General features: G+C 43.9%; 2 protein-coding genes across 2 annotated transcripts in view; one reads left to right on the forward strand and one right to left on the reverse strand.

The window, feature by feature from the left end:
• LOC136431965 (protein stoned-B-like) overlaps positions 1-3,426 on the forward strand; it is a 30,476-nt gene extending 27,050 nt beyond the window's left edge. Inside the window, exons 12-15 of the mRNA XM_066422975.1 lie at positions 228-332; positions 525-665; positions 1,367-1,456; positions 1,903-3,426. Coding sequence (XP_066279072.1) covers positions 228-332; positions 525-665; positions 1,367-1,456; positions 1,903-2,010 — 444 coding nt within the window. The 3' untranslated portion in view covers positions 2,011-3,426. The remainder of the gene's footprint in view (positions 1-227; positions 333-524; positions 666-1,366; positions 1,457-1,902) is intronic.
• A 2,576-nt stretch (positions 3,427-6,002) lies between these two features.
• LOC136431966 (lutropin-choriogonadotropic hormone receptor-like) lies at positions 6,003-26,456 on the reverse strand. The gene is made up of 10 exons (XM_066422976.1): positions 26,170-26,456; positions 17,904-17,981; positions 17,417-17,491; positions 16,659-16,730; positions 16,329-16,403; positions 15,564-15,638; positions 14,798-14,866; positions 14,033-14,107; positions 11,492-11,659; positions 6,003-11,118 (listed from the first exon to the last, which is right to left on the reverse strand). The coding sequence occupies exons 1-10, from the start codon at positions 26,352-26,354 to the stop codon at positions 9,084-9,086; spliced, it is 2,907 nt and encodes a 968-aa protein (XP_066279073.1). The 5' UTR covers positions 26,355-26,456; the 3' UTR covers positions 6,003-9,083.
• Positions 26,457-26,977: the final 521 nt, after the last annotated feature.

Consider the following 26,977-nt stretch of genomic DNA (forward strand, 5'->3'; position numbering starts at 1 on the left):
TTGTATCAAGTTTGCTGTTCTTTATTTATGGTATTGTCACACTAAACAGCCAAAAGCTCAAAGCTTTAGCTAGTATGTTGTGTGGATGATAACATCTATAGAACTACTGCACTACCAAAACATGGAAGGAAATATGCCTCTGTTTATAGATGCTCATGCAAGTATTGCTTGTTTTTTGTTTGTTTTTTGTCATATTTTCATGACAATTGTTTGCCCTCTTTGCCCAGACTATTGTACAGCAGCCATCAGGCAGTCAGACACAGACAGTACAGCAGCAGGGTCAGCAGGCACAGAGACAGGCAGGGCCGTCCATTGTACAGGTCCAGTCCCTGGTACGTCCGTCATCCCCTTACATGTATTATGTAGTTGTGGTAAATAGATGACCCCTGAAAATTCAAGGATTCCTTAGTTGTTTTGGAATTACCTACCATTCTACCATGGTGACATCTGATCACGTTTATCTATTCCCACATTGGTGTATGTGTGGTTTATTTGTGTATTGTACTGTGATTTCCTCCCACTAGGCCACCACCACAGCCCACCCCATCATACAGGTGGACGGAGCCAACGACACATCAGACGAAGATGACGACGACGATGATGATGAGAAGGAGGATGAGGAGGATAAAGATGATGAGAATGATGATGCTGAAGGGGAGGAGGAGGTGGGCCTGTTACTAAAAACTATGATTGAGACTTGAGCAGTATTGCAACTGATACTTTAGTGAAAAGGCATGGAGTTCTCATAATTCAGGGATCTCCCTAAAGAATGGTACAGTGGCACTCCTCCATCCTGTTCTAATCCCAGCTCCATCCTGTTGATTTTCAAAGTTAGGGTATTTTTTTCCAATTTCTACCCATCAAAGCCTGTAATTTTGCTCAAAACTGGAAATTGTAAAGCTCAAGTTGCAGTCAATGACTTCCATTATATCTGAAAAAGGCAAAATGCAACAGCCTCTCCTTTTGAGCCTCCCCCTCTCAACACATATCCTGTGCCTGGCACCCTCCCCCCATCCTGCTCTATACTTCTAGGGAGATCCCTGATAATTGTCAGCAGATGTCTCTTTTTGTGCCTTGCCATCATTGTTTTGAAACTGCAGGACCAAATGTGGTCAGTAGTGGGCTCTTTTGACTTTGCAAGTGCCAAATTGTCACTGTCAATGTCAGACATATCATACTAGTGCACATTAACTTGTTGGAAAATAACATAATTTGGCCGAAATGGCTATTACAAAAAGCTATGGAGGAAAGCAATATTAAGAATTCTTATGTAGCAACATTAGACCTAGATGCTGAGTTTAAGTTACGTGTGTATAGACTGTTGGAGTGAACTCATACCTACAAATTTTTCACCTGTCGTCTCCAGGAGCCCCTGAACTCAGAAGACGATGTGAGCGACGACGACCCTACTGACCTGTTTGACATTGACAACGTGGTCGTGTGTCAGTACGAAAGAGTGAGTGACCTTCTTGTGATCTTATCTTCTCGTTGATTTTCAGCCAGACACTTGATTTGTAAGGAGATCTAGAGAGAAACATGTAGTAGTTTTGATTTCTCTACAGACCTTGTAAGCTTAAGTATTTCGGCAGCAATTTCTGTACACTTAAAATTCATTATGTGAGGAAAAAAAATTTACTCATCTCTTAACCACAATTACTGCAGTGAATTTCTTTCTGTCTTATGCAGGTTTTTCATTTGACGTCACTTGTGCCATATTGGATCACAGAGTACATCTCTTAACCATGTCTGGGGGATTCAAATTTTAATTACTATGACGTCAATGAAAAGCCTCTAGTAGTAGTGCATTCAGGGAAACACTTTTGATATTTCCAACAAATTACTCTTCACTGAAAAAGTTAAGACTTAATCCATTGATTGTTTTTGTAATTTTTCTCTCCAAAGATCAACCGCAGCAAGAACAAGTGGAAGTTTCACCTTAAGGACGGCATTATGAACCTCGGCGGGAAAGACTACGTGTTCCAGAAGGCTACAGGAGACGCAGAATGGTAGTGGAGGGAGAGGGAGGGGGGTAGGCTACATGTACCAGATGGAATGGGAGTGGAGCAGCAGCGAAATCTGCCGTGCGCTCCACTGATGAAAATCCTCGGCTCTGTATATTCATATTCCTTTGCTATAGCAAATATTGTGGTTCCTTGATGTACTTTCTTCATCACCATGATTTTTATGTTAGCACTTCCGGGGTATGGTAGCCTTTAAGGCAGTACTTAGCAACAAACTTTGTCCACAGTTTTGCAAAGATTCCTACACAGATAAGTGGTGCTCCTTGTTTTGAACAGTATTTTGGTCCCCTTTAAGCATAGTGCTGTCAATTGCTGTCTATGGCTGGAGAACTTTTGCATCAGTTTTACAAATCCTGATGTTAGCCAAAGTGGGGCACAATTGACTATTACTGCATTGTCACATCTTACGTTACAATACATTACAAACATCCCAGCTTGGGTTGGATTTGAATATTGTTGTAAAAATACGATGTATATTAAATGGCCAGTATCTGCAGACTGACTAAAAGTTATTCCTGGCAATTTAGCACTCAACCAAACATATTTTATGTTGGAGGATCTGGTGTAATTCCAACTTTTATTTTCACAACTCATCTACATGTAGGCTTTGTATTGTGTAGCTTCTACAGCTAGATATAGTTCTCTTGGTGAAAAATGATCAAACTCTGAACATATTAATGATAATGTGTGAGGTTACTCATGCTGTACTTAATGGAAAGGAAAGTGGTAAAAAAAGCAAGGAGAATGTCTGGAGAATGCAGACACTCAGATGCCATGTGAGGAAGAGAGAATGATATTTATTGTTGTAAGACTACTATTGTATGCCAGTAATGGTGCAAATATTTCACCTGCAGCAGATTATAGTAAAGCTGGAAGTCAAGCTCTGATAATCTGTTATTAGCTGTTATGGTCTTGACATTGTAGGTAATCATTTAAAGTTTGTTAGGTTATGTCTAGTGTGTCTATCTCAAGCCACCAAAGTAGTAGAAGTGTAGCTATCAGGTGCCTTTCCAGTGACCAGCTTGAAAATAGATTATGTATTAACAAGGCATTACATGTATCTCTGTTGCAAGGCTCAGACAAAAATCAGACCTTATTGCTATTGGTCTTCAGGAAGGTAGGAGAACGAGCTTAGGAAAAAGAATTTTTGCGTAAAGATATCCTTTAAAGTTTTTGCCATTGTAGATGTTACCAAGGTGTACTGAAATTCACAGTTTCAACGTACACGTGTGGAGCAAACTGGTACAAAACTGCTTACAGAGTAGGAAATGTTTTGTTTCTGGGCCTTCAATAGGAACATGTACGTCTTTCTCCAGTGTCAGAGTTGTGACAGTTGTGATAGACCTTATTGTACCAGTGGTTGTCAGTGAGCCTGTTATAACAGTATTACACCCTGTGAGATGTGTTTCCTTCCTTTTGTGCACGTCCATGGTGTGTTTTTATTTATCAAAAGTCTACCAAGATGTAGGGACTTGTCTGTTGTTTACAATTACAGTCATCTCGTTCACTTTCCATCTTAGCTCGAACAGAGAAAAGGCACAAATTTAAAAGAAAACATCTTCAATTGAAGTGTGCATAAACATCCAAGTCAGGCATGCAGGATTCAGTACTGCCTACAGACAACCACACCTTTTGCCGTTCCTCTGGTGTTCCCTCCATATTTGAAGGGCCCCTCTATAGAATACCAGTTGCCCTTTACTGGTTACCACACACCCACGTCTGCAGAACAGTGTGCACTTCTGGGTGCATACAATATTTGACATATACAACAGGGAAGCAATCTCAGTAGTGAAAGAGGGATAGCTGTATATTTTGTTAACTTCCACAAACTTTAGTGTTTGCAGTGTCATTTCCATTGAGCACACATTAAAGTTGCCTTATTTGGCAAGTGTGCAAGTCATGTTTGTTGAAGTGGTGCATTTTTACATCTTCGTCTACTACCAGTCACCACACTATCTTTTGCAGTAAAGCTTGCAGGGTCTCTATGAGGTTGAACTTGATGTCGAATTTCCCCACTATTACATAAGACAAAACTACCCTAGAATCAGCACATATACGTCTTATAGGAAAAGTGGGACGTTTCGTTAATCACCACTTCCAAAGAGGCCAAATCTAACAGATGCAGCTTTTCACAAACGTCCTTTTGCATAGTCTTTAAAGTGGCCACTAGTTTCGTCTGATTCAGTTCATGCTATCATGATTTTCATCGTTATCCTGTTAGCTACAATTGGCCCTCTGGCAAGAACTTGCAATAAAGTTTTATTCATATTTCCCATGGGTGTACGATTGATGCCTGATAATGAATGGCTTGCAGTCCTAGGTTGTTATTCATTACTGACACTCGAAGCGCTATGATGAAAGAGTCCTCCAGGCAGCATTCATTGGGATTTATCGTCGGAGATGATGTGATTACAACTGCCTGTGTCTGAGAGTGGAGATGTAATGACTTACTGTGCCTTGAATAACGAGAAGGTATTGGTGTGGTTCACTGATGGGCACTTAGATGAGCTAATGTTTTCCTGACTCTGGCTTACTAGTATTCTTTTGAATTTGATTCGTCAAAGCCATCGAAGTGATGCAACCTATCAGATTCATCGTCGTTTTTCCCATTTCAGAAAACATTTATTTTAGTGTATTTACGTTTGAATTCTTTTTAAGAACGTTTATAGATAATATCCTTTTTGTACAACACGCCAAGTTTTAGCTTTCTGGCAGGGTTGGACACCATTTGAAAGCAGTAGAAAGGGCTGGGAAAAGACATTGCAAAACAACCAGGAGCCGCGCGTCAGCTGGGACACCAAACCTTCCAACCCCTATCGCTACTGGCGGCACGTTTATCCCATAAGTTTCGATGATCAACTTCATATGAATGGATGGCTGCTCTTTACATTATAAGCGATTACCCAGGGTAAGGGTGGTTTACCGTAAGCATGGTTGACTGGATTAACTGACGCTATTTCTCACTAGTCTGTTGTTGGTGATTCTGTGTGCGCACGACTCTCAAACAAGCAATGGATTTCAGGTAACCTCTGTCAGTTCAGGTAATGGAATTCTGATAAATGGAAGATAAGGATTCGATACCCGCTGGTCGGCTTACGACTCGTTTAATTTGTTCTTTCGTTCCTGGCAAAGTAATGTAAAGGCCATTGTGAGCAACACGGTGCAGCCGACGCGTAAACTAAATTAGTAAATGCAGCCTTCCCGTATAATATACCGTAGTCATCCAATCTTTCAAGGCTGAGATTGCCTGGCGATCGGGGCCATCATTTTGTGTAGGACTGTGGCAGATGGGAGTTGAGATAACACCGAGTGTAAGGATGGTATCACATAAAGTTTAGTGTACGAATGGCTCTTCTTTAATGACTTCTTTTCTGTGCCCTGAGACACGAGCTTGCGAGGAGGGTCTATTCAACGAAACCTCCTTACTTATCTCTGTTGCCATCTGGGCTTGGGGATGCTCTAAATCTCCTCAGGATGGAAGACACATTTTGATCTGTCGTTATGCCGACAAGGGGATTTCTCCACGGCAGGCACAGGTAGCAACAAGTGGCACTGACAAAGGATGCTGGATCAATGACCTTCTGCACCCGCGGAGGCTGCCCCATCCCTCCGCCGCTCTCAGTCACATGTTCCAGACGCTTCGCTTGTTACCGCCGTCAGGGAGGTTATGTTTTCATATTCGGTGGTCAGACCGTCAGACTCTTAACTAGTTTTTTCCCGTGTATCTGTCCCATTAAACAGCTGTGAATGTAAACGTAAGGTGGCTTTGACTAATGAGCAAGTGATTAAAATCTGGGCCCTTATCGAGATTCAGCAGTAGAGTATTAGTAATGTGGGTGTAAGGAGCTCGAGCTTCGTGATAAAGTACTTGGCGAATGTGTATAATATTCAGTTGTCCGTTTACGCATCAAAACATCTTTGTTACTTTAATTATTTTCCTGTGTGTTGACGGTGCCGATAAAAGTTGACTCAACTCGAGAGCGTCGTCATCTTGTCTGTATTTGTTCATTTCTGTTTGCTTCATAAAAGAATGTGTATGGTATAGCACATGGATACGCATAGACAAAAATGATTCATAACCTGTAATGGTTATACCATCCGTCACTCACTACATCAGCCGGGGAACGGGACAACATTCTGGTCAGCGTACGTCTGGGGTTACAAACAACAAGTAACGTTACAGAGTCTGACAAGGCGCTTGCACGTACGCTCCCTTCATTTACATATCATTGCATTACCTATCCAAGAACAATAGACAAATCGACTGGCAAGTATGATCAACAAAATGATCCAGAAATATCCAGTTAACAGAGTTACTATCTTTTCCTTGATGTAGGATATATTCAGTTTTAGTATCTACAATGTATATACAATAGATCTTTGCTTCTCTTGGTTTAAGGAAATATCACTACAGATGTCTTTCTGTTGTCCTTCGTGGCGATATACAAAGTGCCCTCCATCTCCAGTATACATACACTAACTACACGGATAGTTAACAACAGTTAACTGACAAAATGGCGAACCAGATAGCACTACAAAGCCTCTCGCTGTGAAATTCTAAGTAGCGATTGCTTTTGATCATATACATATATGCCATAATTGAACTATTGGCATAAACTTTGTCTTGAATTAATCTTCTTTTTAATACTACTTCAAGACACCCTAAATTGTCTTAACCTCATTACCATATCTATTCAGAGTTTTGGGATAAAACCTGGTGTTCTCAGTCCTATCGTTAGTCATTGACGAAAGACAGCGGATGCTGTCTGAAACGTCTGACTGTTTCAAAATCTTATCCAGTTGCTTGAGTAATCATTTTTGGCGTATCTTATTACCTGGATGTCTAACCTTCACCAACATATATGCCATACTTATCTATTACGTTACAACGCGGCATCTCTGTGTACAAGTCTTTATACATTTGTTTTCTAAATTGAATCCTTATATTAAGATAAATCAGATCTCCTCCATAGACATCCTTGGCTTATCCAAACTGTCTATAAGCTTGTGAACGTCATTACGAACACGAAAGATATGGACGTTGTTGCCTTTAATACACATCAAGTATATTTTGCCTTGGTCAATTACTTGTCGTTCTTGACAAAGAACACTTGAGAGACCATCCTAGGTATAAGACAAATCCTCCGTAGTCACCAGTGATCACCCTTTCTGTCCATCTTCGTTCAGATGGAACGTCCGGCAGTTTTACTCTCGTTAGGTCTCTTACAAAAGTGCATTTGTCGTACTTTGATGTTGTCTTATCTTCTCTTTGGTGCCCACTATAATGGACCATTGCAAAAGACAATCAAGTCCATTCGTCTTCGGCACTTACGCTTCGTCTTGGTGCAAACAAAATGGCCGTTCAGATTTGCATTGTGTCTCTAAGACTCCTTCGCACTCCGGTACTAGATACATTAGGAAAACAAACAGCTTCCATGTCAACGTTTACACCTCCCTCGTAATGGAATCTGGATATATTGGCTTCTCTTTATATATAACATTAGCTAATAGATAGGGATGACTAATGAAACTGGGTGAAATCTCAGGCGTTCTTTACTTCAGCGTCTAGATTGCTGTTCGACTGCCGGAAATGTGGTGAATTGGTTTTCAGACGTTTGGTGAAGAACGTACTAGACTAGGTAATTATGTTCTAAGATAGTATACTCTAACGCAGCACAATTTTGTACACAGCTGTGGAATTCTGTACAAGGTTCTCCATGTTTCAGCAAAGAGCTCGAGCTGTCATGTTTATATTTCTGACTGGTCAAAGACAATACTAAAACTATACTTTGTACACAGTAATATCTTTTTTATCTTACTTTTATATACACTGTAGGCTACATGGCAAGTTTCCCGTCCGTATGCGTTTCGTACAGAATGATGTAGGGTTCAATGGTCTGATTGAGTTTGTTCTTCAAGTAATGTTGTCTTTCCGTTCATATTCTCCATCGCCGAAGAGGCAAGTAATCGTGCTGTGCACAAGAACACGGCCGAGCGCAAACCCCAAAGGAGCGAGCTTGTTTTTGCTCGCAGCGGCAACGTTTCATCTTTGCAGTGTGATGGGGAAGTTTGGATGGGATGACAAGACTTCTTTTTCTCATCGGCAGGTACTAATGATTACATAAAAGCAATCCGACAGGTCTGTCCACTTAGTGAAACCCCAAGGCAGTGTCTGAAAAACAACTTGGGTTATTTTTGTATGTACTTTCAGTGACAAATCTTTGATTGTCACCCGTGAGGATGTTCAGATGATTTTACCAGACGTCGAGTTGTCGTTAGAAGCATTGATAGTAGTTACTGCCGATTACACCAGGGTCTGAAACAAACATTATTTTGTACTTTTTGTCTGCGACAAATGATCACAGATCTCTCATCTCTGCACGAGGATGGGGATGTTCGGATGGCTTCACACGACTTCACTGTCTCATTAGTAGCATGAACACCAATCATTGTGATTTTACCCGGGTCTGATGAACAAGTTTGGTTATTCATGTCCGTTATTTCTACTATTTCTACCAGTTTGGATAGTCCGAGAAGATTTACAGATTTGTGGGGTGGGCCTAAAAGCACCTGTAGAGTGTGTTCTAGAGTAATTCGAACAATTTCTAGTCACTGTCTCGGTAAGAACCTTTGTATCATGCACACCTCAAGGTGCATATCTGGCTGCGCGATTGGGTATGTTTCCCACAGCTTCCAGTTGATAATATCTTCCTGTCTTTCTAGGATAGAATTGATTAAATTAGCCCTTGATGTCCCGTCGCAAGTCTTTGATCGTTTGTAGAAATCCTTTAGATATAATCAAAATTGATTCAATCATGCCTTTCCACACACACACAGGCTACTTTGTATGTGGAATGGCACCAGAAATAAAGATACCAGAGTATATTATATACATCAAAATTGGGAAGCTCGTGTACACCTTCGCACTGGGACATCAACCACGAACTTTCAAAATGACTTCCCTAATTTAAGGTGACCAGTTTTGACTGTATTTTATCGGCAAGTTCTTGGTCTTGTGCAGTAAGTAACTTGGACGGAAGACCCCCCAACCCCGTTATCATATCATATCCATGTTTTGGGAAGAGATATCGTTATGGTGTCGTCAGCACCCACACGGATGGGGGGAAGTTTCTCTGAAATGCTTTCTCTAGAACTGCTACTACTGCTACACCCCTCCGACAGCGTGTCTGAAGAGTCTGTCTTTGCTCGGGATTCTCCTGATAGCACACTGGGTTCTTCTGTCGGTTCTTTCCCCACAGTCGAGTCTTCGCGATCGGCTGCTGACGTCCCTTCGGACGTTTCGTTTACAATGCTCAGTTTTTTCCTGATTGCAGCTTTAACCATGTCGTTCTCGTCTTTTGTCTGGTTCCCATCTAGATTGACGTTTTTCGTGGTGCCATTTACTATGGCGGTGTGGTTTATTTCTACAGCTTGCGTTTTCTTACCGTTTTGGCCTTTGAATAGTGAGGACATGGGTATGGACGTTTTTGTCATGACCCGTGTTGACTTTGGAGTGGAGCAGTTTGCACACTGGCTCTTTAAGGACGCGTGAGAATGGTTGCACTTTGTCGAGACCTTGTGCACCGAACTCATGGTGCTCTGACTGTGGCGTCCTGCGACGGACGCGGTGTTGGAGTACATGGTGCCGCGGTACTGCATGGCCTTCGCCTGACAGAACCCGAAGCGCGCCAGAGTTGTGATTACGTCTCGATGGAACGTCTTCGTGAAGATGGCGTACAGGAACGGGTTAGCGCACGAGTTGATCGGGTAAAAGATGACCAGGAGGATCTTGGAATTCGTAACACTGATGAGAGGGTGCCCGAAGGCAGCGGTGACGCCAAATAGTGCGATTGGGAACCAACAGGCGAAGTCTGTGAAGACCAGAATAGCCATCCGTTTAGCCACCTTGGCGTCGTTCCTTTTGGCCTCTATCCCGTAGGCCCCGTCCGTGTGTCGCACAGCGCAGTACATCCCGATGTAACAGCCGCAGATAAGGCAGAAGGCCAGCACGCTGATGATCATGGTCGCGGCGACGTAGCCCAAGTCCACGGGGTCCGTCGTGTCCATCGGCAGGCAGATGCTGGTCCAGGAGTAGCTGCTGACTCCCACCAGCGGCAGCAACCCCATGACGATGGCAGTGATCCACCCCAACATCATCACCCTGGTTGCCACGCGCATGGTGACTCTTTTGTCCAGGTGGATGGCGTAGGTGATGGCGTACCAGCGCTCCACCGTGATGAAGGTGAGCGTGAAGATGGACAGGACGCTGCCGAACATCGTCAGGAACCCGGCCACCTGGCACCCCCCGCCCGTCTGCCACACGATGGCCCATGTGTAGTAGCTGTGGGAGCTGTAGAGGTCTGCAGCCGCTAGCATCAGCAGGTAGAACCCCAGGCAGAAATCTGCAAAGGCGAGGTTGCAGATGAGGAACTTGGCGACATTCATCTTGGTCTTGGTAAGCAGCAGCACCAGCACGACCAGCAGGTTGCCGAAGACGGCCGGGAGAGACACGAACCAGATGATGACGCGCAGCCAGACGTAGCCCGTGATGTCCTCGCACGGGTTGAAGTCGTCGGGTTCGGGCCGGCACGTGAAGTCCTCCTGCAGATCCACCACATCCCCACAGCTGATCCCCGTCACGTTTTGGTCTACAGGCGGTATGGGTGACAGCCAGCCCCCCTCACCCGGCCACACCACACCCCCACCTGGCCAACCCCCCTCACCGGGCCACCCTCCCCCTCCTGGCCACCCTCCCCCGTCTGAGGTCTGTGGAGTATGTACAGGTTCCGTGCTTGGTCGTCGGCTGGTTGTCCCTTCTATGCCGCTGTCAGTGTCTCTTGTTGTCCGGATCCTCTCGGTAAGTGTAGTCACCTGGGGGAAAGTCACGCGTTCCACTCCTCCCCTTATTGACGAGTAATGGGCGCCAGTCGAGACTTGGTCAAACGGGACGGCGCCGCGAGAAGTCTCGCCTACACGCCTCCGTTTCCTCCCGGTAAGCACCCCGCCGGTTCCCTGGTGCGGTGCCGGTGTGGCTGTGGTGACGCAAGCCGCCACGGTACCCGACTGAGTGCCGAACTGCAGCTCTGCTCTCTGATACCTGCAGGAACGCCGAATGGAAATGTCAGAAACAGTAATGATCTGCTCAGGTGACAATAGGAAATACACACATGTATCAGACAGGTATGTACACACATGTATGTCAAAGACTAACGCGCAACTTTTGGAACTTTTCGATGACGCACCTAATATGTAAAGATTTGCCATCTCAAAAGCTCTAATTGATCGACCGCCCAGTCAACTACTTGCTACGTTTCCCAGAGCAATGCGTTACAGGCTGATTTCTATTTTCCGTCGTAATTATTACATTTGTGAGCTGCACACTGAATCGGTATTGGCGCAAAATCAGGGTGTATCTGTCCATGTACAATATGTACGCTACGCTACAACACCGAACTCCCCATCGTCCTTACTTGAAGGCGCAGCAGTGCGCTGCGTACGTCAGAGTTGCCTCCTGCAGCAGGTAGAAGTTGGTGATGGCGGGAAAGTCCTTGAGAGTTGGCGTGTCCTTGACCGTGAGGACCGTCAGTGACTGCAGCCCTCGCGTGGGAAGCTTCGTGATCCTTGTGCCGGACAAATCGCTAGGATAACAAACATGACATATCAAACCTTCAAAATGAATCCTACACAAATCGCACGGATATGGTTAACATCTCTGCTCTGAACACATTTAGTGCCAGGCACACGAAGTTCTCATAGCCTTGTGTAAAGTGACCCATAACCTCACGCACATGTATGAACAGATTGCAGATTCGTTCTGATGACAACATGTACAGTAACGTCTTGTAATACTGCGCTAACATCGTGTACACATGGTAGTCAGCGGCACGTATATACATTTACTCTCTATATGTGCTAAATTTGTCGCGGAAATTTGGATAACGTTTCCACACTTAAAAGATAAAATTTAGTTTCACAATCGATATCTATCCTGTTACTAACATCATTAACATGGCAGCGAACTAGTTTACTCCACAGAACACAAAGAGGTCACTATATTTCATATCTGTTGATCACATTTATCCCTTAGAATACAAAGAGAACATCGTACAAATCCTTGCATGGTTGTCAAAGGCAAAGATAACGAGTTTCAATGTTCCCGGCAGTTATAAATGACTTGTGGTTGAAAGCTGTTAACATTTCCATCCTTTGATAGATCTTAACACCACCATCAGATTGGGATCAAAGCACCCAATCAAAATACATCTTATGTCCTTCGGGATGTCTTGCAGTTAAGTCCTCATGCATTCAATAACAGCTTGTGGTTTAGACTTCCTGACATTTCTTCCCAATGATAAGTCCTTTGGCAGTGCCAACAAATGCATGACTGCAAGGACGTTAATGTTCAAACTAAATCCCTGTCTAAGAACCTGGTACAATCCATCACTTGCCGCACTGACAAGGGCATGAACCCCATTACAGAACAAGAAGTAGACTTATAGCTTGAGTAGTAGCGGCGTTTGTAACTTTTATCGTTGCAAACAAATACCTTCTCGTACAGATGTGGTTGAATAGAGCCGCGCACTTTTTTTCCCCCTCACATCGATCCTCGCGCGGATTAATGCCGCCCTGTCTTCCCTAAGAAATGCAATCTCGTTCTTTTCGTCAGATTAGTTTCGATACGCGACAGTGCTTGTAACTTGGCAATACGTCACTAGAAATCAAGTTTAAAGCCCTTTATAAAACTACCATAAGATGGGGAAATACGTTGCACTTGGTGTGTGAAATTTTGAGTATATGTCACGGTAAACGTCTACGTGAGCGCATATGTATGTCGTAAAATTGTTCATCTAGCGATGAGGTAAAACGATCTCCTTGAATCTCAAATATATCTGAAGCATGCCAATCTTATTTAGAGATGCTGTCGTCCAAAAGCCCCCGTCTAAGCAGAACTAATGGATATCCGTGAAGCGCCGGTAATAACGGCAAAGGAGGGAGATTGGGGCCGTAATGATTGTCATGATGGCAGGAAATTGTGCAATCGTGTCTTACAGACCGACCTAGGAAATGGCACAGAGTGTTTATAGTCACGAGGCTGAGAGGTGACGGGCGTCAGCCTACTCAATATGCCTACCCTGGCAGGTCCTTTGATAATGGGAATGATGGCACCCTGTGCTCTGAGTCAAGGCAGTGGGAACTTCATCGTTAAAACCATACGACGAGTGTCGCAGGGACTGAGGACAGAGGCACTTCGAGGAGAGTTTTTGAAAACGAAGACGTAGATGTAGACGTAGGTGTGAAAGTCTGTTATGAAGAGTTGTGTTGACGATGTTTAACATAGAGACAAAATCTCTGACAACTTGTACGCTGACTTATGCGCTAGCGAAAGAGATTGATCTAACTCTACGCGCGTTGGACAATCCATCTTTGTACAGAAATGGAAAACGGATTCGGTAGTAAAAATGTATTACATGCATAAAAGTCCTTCAAATGTCAGCTCTCTTTTATCGTATTTGTGTACGTGGCGTGAAGATTGGAAGATTATGGGGGTGTTTCCGGCCTTGGTGCTGAAATGACAGTGCACTGAGAAAGTCTTTTATCTTTTATGTGCACTTACCATAAAAACGTGTAGTGTGGCGCCCTGTTGGCGTAACGGTTAAGATGTTTGGCCCAGACTGCAGAGGTCCTGGGTTCGAATACCCTGACATGCCACCGATGTTGTGCCCTTTCCACACTCCACCCAGGTGTAAAAATGGGTACCTGACTTCGGTTTGGGAGGTTGGGCTCCACCTTTCAATACCGTGCCCTAGACGCAGTGGATAACAGCCTATTGTCTCTATGGCCTCTGAAAGGCTACTACGGGGACTAACTTTACCATTACCATCAAACAGATGACTGTTCATTGTGACGGACTACAAAAGCCTGACTGGAATACACGTCATGACAAAACAATACTTCAGTAAGGAAACTCCTAGTCACAGAGAAAACAAGTTAAAGAAGTGCTGATAACTTACAGGCGGGTCAGCTGTCTGATTCCCTCGAAGGCGTCGTCAGCGAGAGACGTCAACTGGCTGTTGTACTGCAGGTATCTAGGGATAGGAAGACATCTTATGTTCAAGTTTAAAATCAATAATTCTTGGATGTAACGTTAGTATTGTACCTGTAAGTTTCACTGTGTGTCTGTTGCATTTAATGCCATGGCATCCACTGTCTTTTCAGATTCACTGATGCAACAAGAAAATGACAAAATCGCATGCAGTGAGAGATGAAAGAATTGACTCGTGGAACAGACTTTCGTAAAAGAAAAATCAGATAGGCATTGTTCATTCTGCTCCAGACGTACGTCCTGTAGTTCCTACAGGATGTCTATTTTAGTTCCCACAAATGCCAAGGCTAAACCAGCTCGTTTCGACGTAATTGACTTCTGTTCACTTTAAATCGCACAGGAAGTAATGCTTAATGGAAAATAATTACAGGGAGATCCCCAAATCCAGTTTCTTCAACATTGGACCAATCGTAATCAGAGAATACCTCCACTAACGGGCTACGTAATTTCCAATCATATTCTGGGAGGCAGAACCGTGACCTGTTTTACCGAAACACAATCCCCCCAAGCGTGTCAGCGAAAGGGCATGGCCAAAGAGACAATACTGTATTGCAATTTTTCCTCCCAGGATCTGCCTGGTGACTAGAGGATACGAGATAAGAACTACAGTACACAACAGAGACTACGGATACGGGATACGGGTAAGGGAGTTGGTCATGCCAACGGAACGTACAAGTTGTAGATGTTGCTGCCGGAGAACGCTCGGGATGACACGCTTCGGATCTGGTTAAACTCCAGCTCTCTGGAGAGAAACATGAACGGTGGTTTTAGGACCAACAATAGTTGTCATTTGTCATGAAAGGAAAAGAAGATTTAAAGGAGAGTAACAAAGATTCCCTAGTGCATGTGCGTGATATGTTAGCATGGATACATTGAAATTGGTTTCATGTATCCATCATACAGAAAAATGATATCATACTGATATTGTAGCAAGATAAGTTTCGTGAAACTATGTTTTTAATTAGTTGGCTCCGTGATAACTTAGCTATGTCAAGTTAGTGTTTGTATATAGAGCCACACCCATACATTGATGGTCAAAGCAAAGCACATTGACCCAAGCCAAATTACATTACATCCGTGTAATTTGTATTGGCAGCTGCGGACTCTCCAAATCCTGCTCATCCGGACTGTCGGCAGTTAGAAGTCGTTACTTTTATGTGATCATCGCTACCCTTCTGTTCAGTGATGTCTATCCTTTTGTTAAGTCATGACCGCAGACTCCACGGACGGCGTTTGTGTCCAGGCAAACAATGGATGATGTTCAAGTCTGTCCACAGTTTCTGACAGACACATATGAAACACAGGACTACTATTGACTTGGAAACTGAATCAGAATACTTCTGAATTTTCGCCATTCCGTGTAACGCACTTTTACATTGATCTGCGATCAGCAATGATATGGTTGTAGTTCGGACCGTGTGCATGATGGTGTAACTTACACGGTGTGGATGTTATCGGCTAAGCTGCTGAAGGCTCCGGTTGGGATCGAAGTGATTTGATTCCACTCCAGATCGCTGTGGAAAGGACAAAGGCAGGTCCCATTAGATATAGACTAAGAGACAGGGAAACAGATGAAGGTAAATCGACAAAAACTGTGTAACTGAAACGATAGTCTTCACGAGGGAAGATTAGAGAATCATGTTGACGCGGCATTGTAAAATGGGAGGCTCCTCAGATTACTCCACTTTTGAACCTATGACTTGATTGAACATTCTTTAACTTTTATGATGCTGTCATGGAATATACAAGGTGTTGCGTGTTGGATCTTGTTCTCCAAACTGATGTTACAGCAGTGTACTGGTGCAAAACTTAGTGGCATAGGATAAAATCTCAACCATATAAAAAACAGTTGGCATTTTATAGAAAGTTAAAAGCACACAGAAAATACTTCATGTGACGATGTGTACATGTTCCTCATGGCTTTGAATTTGGAAAACGTTCACATCTGTCACTTTCATGAAAACACCAGTTCAGAGAGCGCTATTTGGAGTGCGTCAGATTTCTTTTCAGTCATTTCCGTGTTTAGCTGCTGCGTCTTCAGCAAATGATGACATTTTACACTGGAAATGCTGTTTTACTGCTAACATTTCTCCTTGTCCGCTCAATGTGCTGTTAGAAAAATACACACTGGTCATGGGTAATGTCTTCCCGCAAATGCGTCAACAAAGTCACTAAGAAAGCCCATTTCATTCCCATTGACTCACATTTCGACGGTTAGCTCGGCAGACGCCAAACGACTGAAGTCTGGAATGGATGTCAGTCCACAGTTCACGAGAGACCTGTAGGAAAGCAAGAATAGCAGCTTCATCATCGTGAAAAGCACAACGTCGTCCTGTCATCATGGAATGTCATAGCTTCGTCCACAACCCGAACAATTCTGATTCATTGAGCTTGACGTCTGTAAATCTACTATCCGTTTCTAGACTACAATAGACTCATTCTGTGAAGCATTTATGTTTTATTGTGGGGGGGGGGGCTATTTTCCTAGCGTGAAATCAAAATCATACACTGGCTGATTTTGAAAGCAAACTCACAGCTTCTTCAGCGCAGGAATGGTTCCTGTAAAGTTCCTCAGGTCATGGAGACTGCTAACTCTCAGGAACTCACTGTGGATGATAGTGAATAAAGTGATATGTATCAAACTTACACTGTTACAGTACAGAAATAACATCAATATGCAATTAGGCTTTTTTGTTTTCATGGGCTATGCATACTTTTAGGTGTTTTACTTTCACAGATGAAGGTTTTTCTTCTCGTAATCATTCGGCACATTTTCTATAAAGAGCCGACAACCCTGCTCTTGTACGGCGGGTCAAATCGGGTCAGTTTTCCGGAGAAATCAGGGGCTTGCGGTAGTTCGATGACAAGCAGATGTTGGGAAGCAAGTTTGTAACGTTTTCTGGCTGCGCAATCATTCCAGCACACAACCATCCCTAGTTCAGAGACTGGCGTTAAAAAAAGGGCAATCAGAAAACGTTATGCTCCTTCCTCCCCCCAACCTCTACTTCGACATGTTCGCGATCAGTGTATAATACACAGACTGGCATTGTGCTGGATATCACCAAGGGCAGCACTTCATCAAACTGTGTGCGTGCCAGTTCTTCTCTCGCTCGGATTAAGTCTGACAGCCTTTACGTGTCTAAGTCTGTTAAGGTACCAGTAGTCGGTAACTGTGCGGGTGGTTATGTGATGTGGGGGGTGGGGTGATCTGTAATGTGCACACTGATATATTACACTGATATATTACTTATTACACAGTAATGGATTGAGTTAGTTCCAGCCCGTTACTCACATGTACTGCAGGTTGGGGAGGCCGTCGAAGGCTCCCGGCTCGATCTGGGATAACGACGTGTCTTCTTGGAACTTTCTGCAAGGGGAGAAGTATTGAGTGATATCGAAGTTGAAATTGCTTTTACGAAAAGACTCAAGTAAATCTCTATTCGTGTGCAGTACGACCAATGGCTACAGTATATCAAACACGGCGGTCTGGCTGGTAGATGACATTGATATGTTGGAGAGACAAAAGTAGCAGCCAATCCTTCTGGCTGCTGCTGATTGGCTGCTGCTGGAATAGAAATCCACCTTCCAACAGTGCGAATGCTTTCAACATTGGGGATTTGAAAATTCTACTTTATAATAATAGTTGTGAAAGCCTTGAAAGTTTCGTGGTTGACTTATACTTTGAAGACTTGCAGCGGTCGGGGACGGCTAATGTACCGGGTAAGTCTTCAGGGAAGTGCGCATGGAGTTTGTGAATCGATACAAGATTGAATACTCACATCAAGGTGAGGCCGCTCAGCGCCGCCACTGGCAACCCGCCGGTCGTCAGGCTGGGGATGGCCGTCTGGTGGAACTCCCTGGTTGGGGGGAGCAGGTACATGGCGTTACACTGACGATGAGCTATTTGTATGGAACTCAGTGATCAGTCCCTTGTGCTTGTCACGGTACTAGTGCAGAGCTGGTGTGCTATGACTAAAGGCGGGTTACCGGTTATGCGATACAAATATTTGATTTGTTTAATCTACTGTCTAACCATTGTACAAAATGAAAGCCCACTCGTTCTCTATTAAACTTATTTACGACACAGAATGTAATCAAACCAGTTTTTCGGCTCCCCGAACTAGTTACTGCACCAAAGTAACATAAGTTATGGTGAGAGGGCGATACAGTCTTTCAGGTATCTTTGACCTATTACTGAAGTCACGTGTCCTCAAGGCCACGTGTGCATAGTGGTGGGTTAGTCATCCCGAAGAAGGCAGTAAAGGTGGGTAATGAAGGAGGATAGATTTCCTTTGTTGCAGAGAAAGTAAACTACATTATAGCGGCGGACCGATCGGTGTCAATGATTTGGTCTGTATGGCCATCACTTTCATCGGTTGAAAACCTGTTTCACACCCCAATAGCTGTCATGTGCTGTAGATCAGAAACCAGACAGCACACGTATTCTCCAAGCAGAGGTTAGTGGGGAAGATTCTTACCTTTTTATCATATGCCCCATTTTTGTCCGCTTTCCAACCAACCTGAGAGCGGACAAAAAGCGGGGCATATGACAAAAAAGTATCAATCTTCCCCACCGACCTCTGCTTGGAGAGTAAGCACACGTACAAACTGACTAAATGCTAAATCATTCCCCTCTGTGACCAGCCACCTGCTCGTTCTCACCGCTGTGTACTCTCAAACAAACGGAAACCGCCAATGGCTACATTCGAATCATCAGCAGTGATTGTGCGTGAGATTCTTTTGGTACATTCTGAACTGTGATTCTGTTTAAGCATCTTTGCACCGCCAGCGGACATATCACGCGCCTGTAGTCACCCATCAAGGCCTGGCCGGCTATAGAAAAAGTTCTACTACTTTCTATCAAAAGAGAAATATATTCTGTCGTATTGGAAAGTAGTTGGGATTTTCCCGCGATGTTAGATCTGAGCTTTCAAGCCGACCTGACCGGGTTATTTTTGAGAAGCAATGATAGACCTCTGCATTTCCAGCAAATCTGTTTGTTGACCGTGGCTACCTTTGATCGCGGAGTAAAGAACACATGACAAAAGAGCTCGGCTAATAACACGGCCGTCAAGATGGGCCTAAAGCAAAGTGTAAAGTTCCTTCCACAGCGTGATTCATCTCTAATTCATGGCGCCCGGACGGCGTGAAAGAGTAATGCGTTCAATAGCACACAAAAAGGACGCAATTTAGAAGACTAAGTAAACTGTTTCCAGCGGACTAATGAATTTGCCTCCTCTGGGGACAAACGCCATCAGGGCTTTTGGCCAACTTTAATTTGTTGAGAAACAGTGCGTGGAACAGCTTAACTTCTTGTGTCATGTAAATCGCAGGAGAGCCAAACTCCATTAATGAAAAGACTCTTTGATCCCAGAAGCCAGAAAAATTGTTCTCCCTCTCTGATGTTGAACCATGCATCGTGATTACCGGTTACTGGAACATAAGTCATGATTACCGCTGACGTCGTATGGTCTGTAAGGTGTGCATATTTCATGATCACCAGCCACCGTGCCTTACTGCTTCAGTAGGTAATGCCGGCACGACCGGGAATACATGCAAACATGATTTCTTGTTCTGAGGAATAAAGAATAATCCTCGACAACAGCCTACAGCTGCATCCAGTCCTTTTTCACGGTGTGTGTGTTTTCTTTTACTGTCGGCTACTGGAATTCCAGTCGTCTGCCTGGGAGATTTTTCCTAAGCGCATTGCGATTTCTAGTTATTTGGAGGGGCTTTTGAACTCATTACTTCTGTGTAGAATGTAGATATTTAAATCTTAGCAAGAATTCAATCAGATACCGAGACGTAACATCGTTCCAAGTTATTCGATATCATCTGAATGAATCTCGCTCAGTGACATCGACGGATGGGGAGTAGACTTAAAGTGAAGGGTAATAATCCCTTCGTGGTTCTGAACTCTTACAGATAAGCTGTGCCATGTTCCGTTGGGATTCTTGGAAGGGATAGCATTAAAAGAAATGTTTTATTGTTCTACTGCTGCGACAAAAATGTTCTAACACTTAAGGTGAGGGGTGACGAATCGATGTTTTACGAGGCAGTCGGAGTTGCTACAGGAACTGCGTGTTGAGCCCGAAAGTGTCGCCGGGCCCGGATATGTGGTCGACTCTAAATGGGGATTTACTCAACGTCAATACATCATACACTGCCTTCCAATACACTAAATGGAGAGATAAGTTTGAACATATCTGCTTAGCGAGTTGGAAAGTAGCGTCTCATCGGGGAGAGACGGCAGTAACTGTTCGCCCTACCTGACGACCAATGTCGTCTCAAGAAGGCAGGGAGACAGCAACATTTCTATTGGGACCTGAAGACCATAGGTACAGTAAGACCTGACCTTGTCTATACTGTAGGCTGTAAAGTCTCCCGCAGTCTTCCTCGTTTTTTTTTAATCTTCGCGAAAAGACCATTATGACACGGCAGGACCTTAATATGTCGCAATGCTATTGAATACTGGATCAACTTACAAAGTATTAAGGTAAAAAGGACAAATTTGAACGCAATACAACAATGATACTTAGTACTCTGTATATTCACAGTTGAAATACTCTCTACAGAATGCATACAAGTGGACGTTGTAGTAAGTACTAGTGGGTGCGGCAGGTAGTTCGAGCTAGTGCCGGGATTTGCAGAGCGAGTACTAGGTGGAACATTTTTCAGAATGTTAAAGAGTCCGGGGAAGACCAACAATTGCTGTTAGGCTTGAAGCTACCCTCCCAATGACGTCCTACGTTAATTCTAGTTTAAACATACATCCTGCAGGTGTAGCATCAGAACGACTGTTTCTGTTTGATGTAGAGCAGGTGGTGGAAGATAATGAGGTAATGATGACATTTCTGAGTCGGACTCTCTTTGTACTGAGCCGATCATTCTCATCACGTCGCCTCGGCTCTCCGGGGATTCACGGCGGAAAGAGAACTTGGCATATCAAGTGAATAGCCGTACAGAAGGTTAAGCATGATACTAGCAGCGGTTAATGGTGTACAAGCTGTGGGAACCACGACGTGACCGCCATCAATATCCACCTGGTAAGTACACGGACCACGACTGCCTCCTGGCATGTTTTCAAATCGGTTCAGAGAAACGGCTGCGAACTGAATGTACTACAGTGGAAATGAAGTCTACCTGGTATTATCATACATCATTGCTGCCTGCTTTGTTGCGAAAACAGTTCTGAGACCGGGGATATAAGGCGAATGGGTGAGAATGGAAAATGGAAACTATCGCTCTGATAGAACGGTGGTCTCTAAATGTCTGGATATGCCTCAATGAGTCCAACCAAAATGTCCACAGTCGCAGTAATACAAACAACAAGCTATTATCCATCACTAGAAGTCATGTCAGCTATTTTTCTGAAAAGGTCGAAAGGTATAACTTTGTGAAAGACGGACGCAAAAGGTAAAACCTCATAACTTCCAAGCTACAAGGTCTTTATCATCATCTCATCTTGTCATTCTGGTTGCACAGATACCCATGCTCTTTATTGAAGCCGCTAAATTGCATGGAAGACAATAAATACTCTCCTTTTAACATCACAGAACCCACACATCACAGAAAACGTGTGTTTTTTGCTTTCACCTGTATCCAACAGAAGTCAAACCTAACTAGTTTAGTTTTAGAGTTAACATCTAGATTAGAGTAGTCCTATGTTATATTGCTGTTTAATAGTGTTAAGTATTCACTGTTTTGTTCTGTTACTTGCAATTCTAGCCTTCGACCAAGAACTTGCAATACTTATTGATAAGCTTATATATACACATTTATCGAGGAATCAGACCGTGGGCTACACAGAGACACGACAGAGTAACGACAGTTTCTTGGAGGCTACCCGACCCGGCGCTAACCGACAGGAGAACTACGTCTTCGCCGGCTCTACTGTGAGCGCTGATGATTCATGAGTAGGTATGACCTCTGTCTGACCTTCAATGGTCTGTGTGTGTGTTTAAAACAAAAACACAGCCACTCGTTATGATGTATGACAGGTTTCTGTGTGGCCAGTGCACCTGTTTAGGCACACTAAAGCTCCGTGTATACTCAAGCCCATTTAGACAAATAGCTCGATATATGACGCCCTTCAGTATAATAAACGATGGGATAATGGTATTGTTAGAGACGCCGTGTGCCTATAGGGGGATCATAAAGTAGGACGTCGTTTAAAAAGCCAGTCCTATATGTTATGCAAACCAATACCATCTCTTTATAGCAGCAATTAATATGGGCCATATATTTTATCTGAACGTCAGTCCAGATGGCAAACTGGCCGCGTTTTGTGTTTCTGTACCGTTCGTCACACGGCCTTGTTCAGGGCATGCATATCGTTATGAACTCTTTTATGGCCTAGGCATCTGAACTGCGTGATTCGACACAAAGCGAGTTTCACATTTACGGCAACTTCTTACCAAACTTCGTACAAAAGCGTGGTATCCCCCCTAAATCTGATCCTCTATAGCGCAATTTTCTTTTTCAGAAAAATCGAAAATTCGATGACAACATTCACAAGCCCAGTTTGTGTGGCATTTGGCATTAGTGTCACCGACTGGCAGGCCGGGCTATAGAGACGAAGGACTCAGTTTCGGCTGCGGTTTGATGATTATTGTGTATGACTTTATTTCAAATCAGAAAACTAAACTTTTATGGTATATGCTATCAACAACAGTTGTCACTCTCCTTGCTACTTCGTAACGTTACATGCTATTAGAATCATAATGATTGACGTAATGCTTATAATCAATTACTCATCAGATGTATTCCTAAGCTAATGGAAAATTTACAACGTACACACTTACTTCTCTGATGATGTTATTTAAGAAAACAGCATGTAATTTGTTCAGAAAGAAGGGTAATAATTTCCTATTTACGATCACCTGTCATCACATGAGCGTCACAGATGACGTCATATAAAGGAGGGGAAAGTTTTGAAACTGAGATGACTGCACTTGTCGATATACGTCAGTATGTTTCTGAAAGGCGTCATCTACCTGTGACAGTAATTGGAATAACCAGTCTATCGTATTACAACAGTATCACAGGCACGCGGTGTCGGCCGGTTATAACACATCTAAGCCCTTCATATCCAACTCCAAACATCATGTGTTAGTCCACCGCATTACAGGCTATATGTTGATTATACATGCATTGTTAAACATTGCTTTATCCAACCTTGCCAGATAGACCATTTGCAAGATACTCAGCAAACAAATGCATTAAGGGGATCCACGTTAAGCCGTTTTTCAGCTGACCGACTTTGTTGGTGTCCTTGTTATCGTGTGCTAGTGGACTATTAATGCCTTATGCCTACACACCTGATAATGGGAAGAAACGTTTATTGCACCGTTCCCATCTAATGGGTTAGGTACAGGTTAACGCAAAGGGAAACCGAGACACACTCACAGGCATAGACATGTGTAAATACCGAAGTACTGCGCGAAGCTAATGTGCAGGATCGACCTCCATTTGTGAAGGAGAATGTGTCGTTGTGCACGATAGTGCCAAACGCATGTGGCATTTACATGCATGTATGCGCTGTTCGCGTATCATCAAGTTTAAAGTAGATATCGAATTTGAATACAGCTAAATGTACATTTCCGACACTGCTATGCAGTCTACTTACAACAACTTGCTCTTGCCGTGCCAGCTTGAAGCCTGGCGGATAGTGAGGCGTTCAGTAGACATTGGTTGATCTGGTCGGCAGATCGCTCACCAGACCTAATCACTGGATATCGGGAAACATCGGTACATCCAGCAACAGTTTATCAGGCACAGATTTCAAACGATGGCTAAATCTTTCCGCCGAGGGGCATTACTGCTCTTCTGTTGTACACTATTTTTATGGCAGTGTGATTGTGTTAAACCAGTTCAGTTCTTAACAGACAGCCCGTTTTATTTTTCTTAATTCTTACTCAACGTTAACCTTCTCGTCTGTTATTTTCCTGTCGTGCTCATTCTTTTTTGTTTTGTCCCTTTTTCAAACCTCTAATAATCCGTACGTTATCATATGTTGTCCTCGCGTTTTGCAGCCCCGTATTGACAGCGTCTAATCAAGAAAAGCAATTGAATAAGACCAGAATACAGCTCACTCCATCACAGAGGAAGAATTAGATAGCGCTCTTGTTAACCCAGGTTGCCTGTGGGGAATTGTGTTCATTTTCTCTCAATTTGGTTTGAACTTTAAGAAGTACTCTCTGGTCGATCTGCATTATGAGAGTCAGGTTTATAACAGGTACAGTATTACTGCTACTGGTGTTACCCAGTCATCGGCAACACATTCACATTGTGACGGCAGATCAACTCGCAGCGCGTCTGTGATCTTCTAGCGCGGTGAAAGGTTGCTTAATTACACCGACTAGGGCATGTTGTACAGTGACTCATTAACCTCCTTATCGCTTTGTACCCTCTAACAGGGTCGTGTTTGCTCGCGATGTTTGGTGTGCCCAACAGGTACCCTGGTACACAGCTCCGACCTCAATCATAATTAGCACGTAACTACGGGCCCTCTCTCTCAACCGCCCTACGACAGCAAATCTAGGGCATTCTTGGTACAACCGCGTTTGTCGCACAAGATCTACTTGTCTTGTAACGGAAAAGTTTCTCGTAGGTCCTTATCGACGGTCAGCTTTGTAATAGTTCCGATTATTGTGACTGCGACAAAAGGACTTGTGTCAAAAACATGACCCGATGATTGTGACTGTGTCTTACTGAAACAAAGGTGTATTAAAGGATTCCCATGGGTCATGGCAAATCATCGTGTTTATGTAACTGGCATGTCGTAAACCATACACTTGTTGACAACATTGAAGTGCTGGAGAAATGCAGATGCCCCTTTAGATTACAGACCAGTTGTAATTAAGGTGTTGAGCAAACAACTCGAACCGAATTCCACGATCGTCCAGAAGACTGAACAGCATGCAAATGCTTAGGGATAACCAGGACAAAAAAGAAACTCGATATATGCATGGCAAACCATAGGTAAAATGACGAGCCATGTACAACCAATTAGAATAGAACCTCCGACACAACAACTTGAAATGAGGCTTTAGCCTCCTGTTTGATTCTGGCGGAACCTGATTGTGTGGTGGTACAGCAATAAAGTAATCATAGATCAGGAGAAGACATTCGTCCTGTGTACTATTGCCGTGTCTATTACGGGGTACTTTGACAGTAGTGCACAGTGATAGCTTATAAATGATGCTCATAGATTGACCATGTGTTTTGATGTGCATCAGGTCCAAGGTTATTCCATACCGATAGAAACTACGTTCAACAAGAATGGGACTTCTTGGAAAAACGGATCAAACGCCGGAAGGAAAATAACTCAGATAGCGAGAAGCACCGCCACTTGAAGACATCACTGACATGTACGCTCACAGATCTAACATTCATCAACACGTATTCTGACTCCTACAATTTACCACCTGGGATTGTCATGGATCAGGAATGAATGCATGAAGGCGCAAAGACCATCAGATTGGGATTCACACCACACACGTACTAAGTATGTAACAGGGGTGCTGCAGTGGTTCTCCGTGACAAACTGCTTGCCGTTATGTATACATGTATAGTAGTTTTCGGTTCCCGGGCTCCCGGCGACTAGACATTGCCTACCTTACCAGCGTAGTCCGGAGTCGTGAAGAAACTAGACCTCACATCCGTATATTTACTCTATACATACATGAGCCGACGGGACGTTGTTAACGGGACAGCTTTGCCTATTGTAAACTGAAATGTTATCCATAGCTCCTTGTACTAAGGGTAGGTGTTCTGAAGACCAAAATGAGCAATTTTAAAAAGACAAAGTGACATGTTGGCCTGCACCCTGGTCTACGGACCACTCTGTTCGTTTTTAGGATTACTATCGTGTTTACAAGGTTTAAATGTAAGCAGGGAAAGTCAACAAAATACTTCTATCCTCCACCTACCTACGTGCTTACTGATACTCCACCTATTATATCAACCTCTCCGTTAGCTATACGTGTCGCACAGGGGGAAATTGCAAGCGTTGTTTAACGCTAACAAAGTAGTCGAACTTACAGTGTGACTGTGCCGTTGGGGATGTTTGTCGGGACCGCTGTGACGGCAGGTCCCCGGCACACCACCGCCGTACCCCGGCCCGAACCCGCCGCACAGTCGCAGTCCTGCGGGCACGCCACGGCGACCGGGGGGCAGCAAGACGTCGTCAGGACCAGCAGCAATAGACTTAGGACCGTCGGAAACATCTTAGATGATCACGAGCAGTCACACCAGTGAACCGCCACTTATGAGGCACAACCGCTATGTACAACTTATCAAGGAAGTCTGCTGACTTTAGTCCTGCCGACGATATATTTGAGCACGTGGTCAGGAGACCGGCGTCCATTGGTCTACAAGTAGGTACCTGTCGGCACAATGGCTTTTGAACAATCGTCACGTGACCGCCGGTGAGTGGGTTATCTGAAGGATCTAGTCGGACACGTAAATCATTGCTAACAGGTATGAACAAACGTGTCATGACAGCCCCGGTAATAACGTGCCCACCGGAGATAGGACAGGACTTGTGATAAAGGATGCGTATCTCCCTCCAATCTGAGCTCATAAAAAGCCATCCTCCCACTGGTCTAACAAAACGAACACATGGTTTACAGCTTTAGGACACTGTCACTGGGGTTCCTGTGGGCATTGATATGTGACGAAGAGGGAAACGTGGCTCACAATGCGCAGTCCTGCCCTGTCCTAATAACTGGAATCTTTTCTTTAGCATGCAAGTCACGAGTGATGAGAGTTAGATCCTGGCCCTCGACCCCTTGGTCCCGACCATTGACCACTGCACCAAACACGAGACTTGAAGTTCTCGGAGTTGCCC

The sequence above is a fragment of the Branchiostoma lanceolatum genome, chromosome 4 (genome assembly GCF_035083965.1).
Source record: "Branchiostoma lanceolatum isolate klBraLanc5 chromosome 4, klBraLanc5.hap2, whole genome shotgun sequence".
NCBI classification, from domain to species: Eukaryota; Metazoa; Chordata; class Leptocardii; order Amphioxiformes; family Branchiostomatidae; genus Branchiostoma; species Branchiostoma lanceolatum.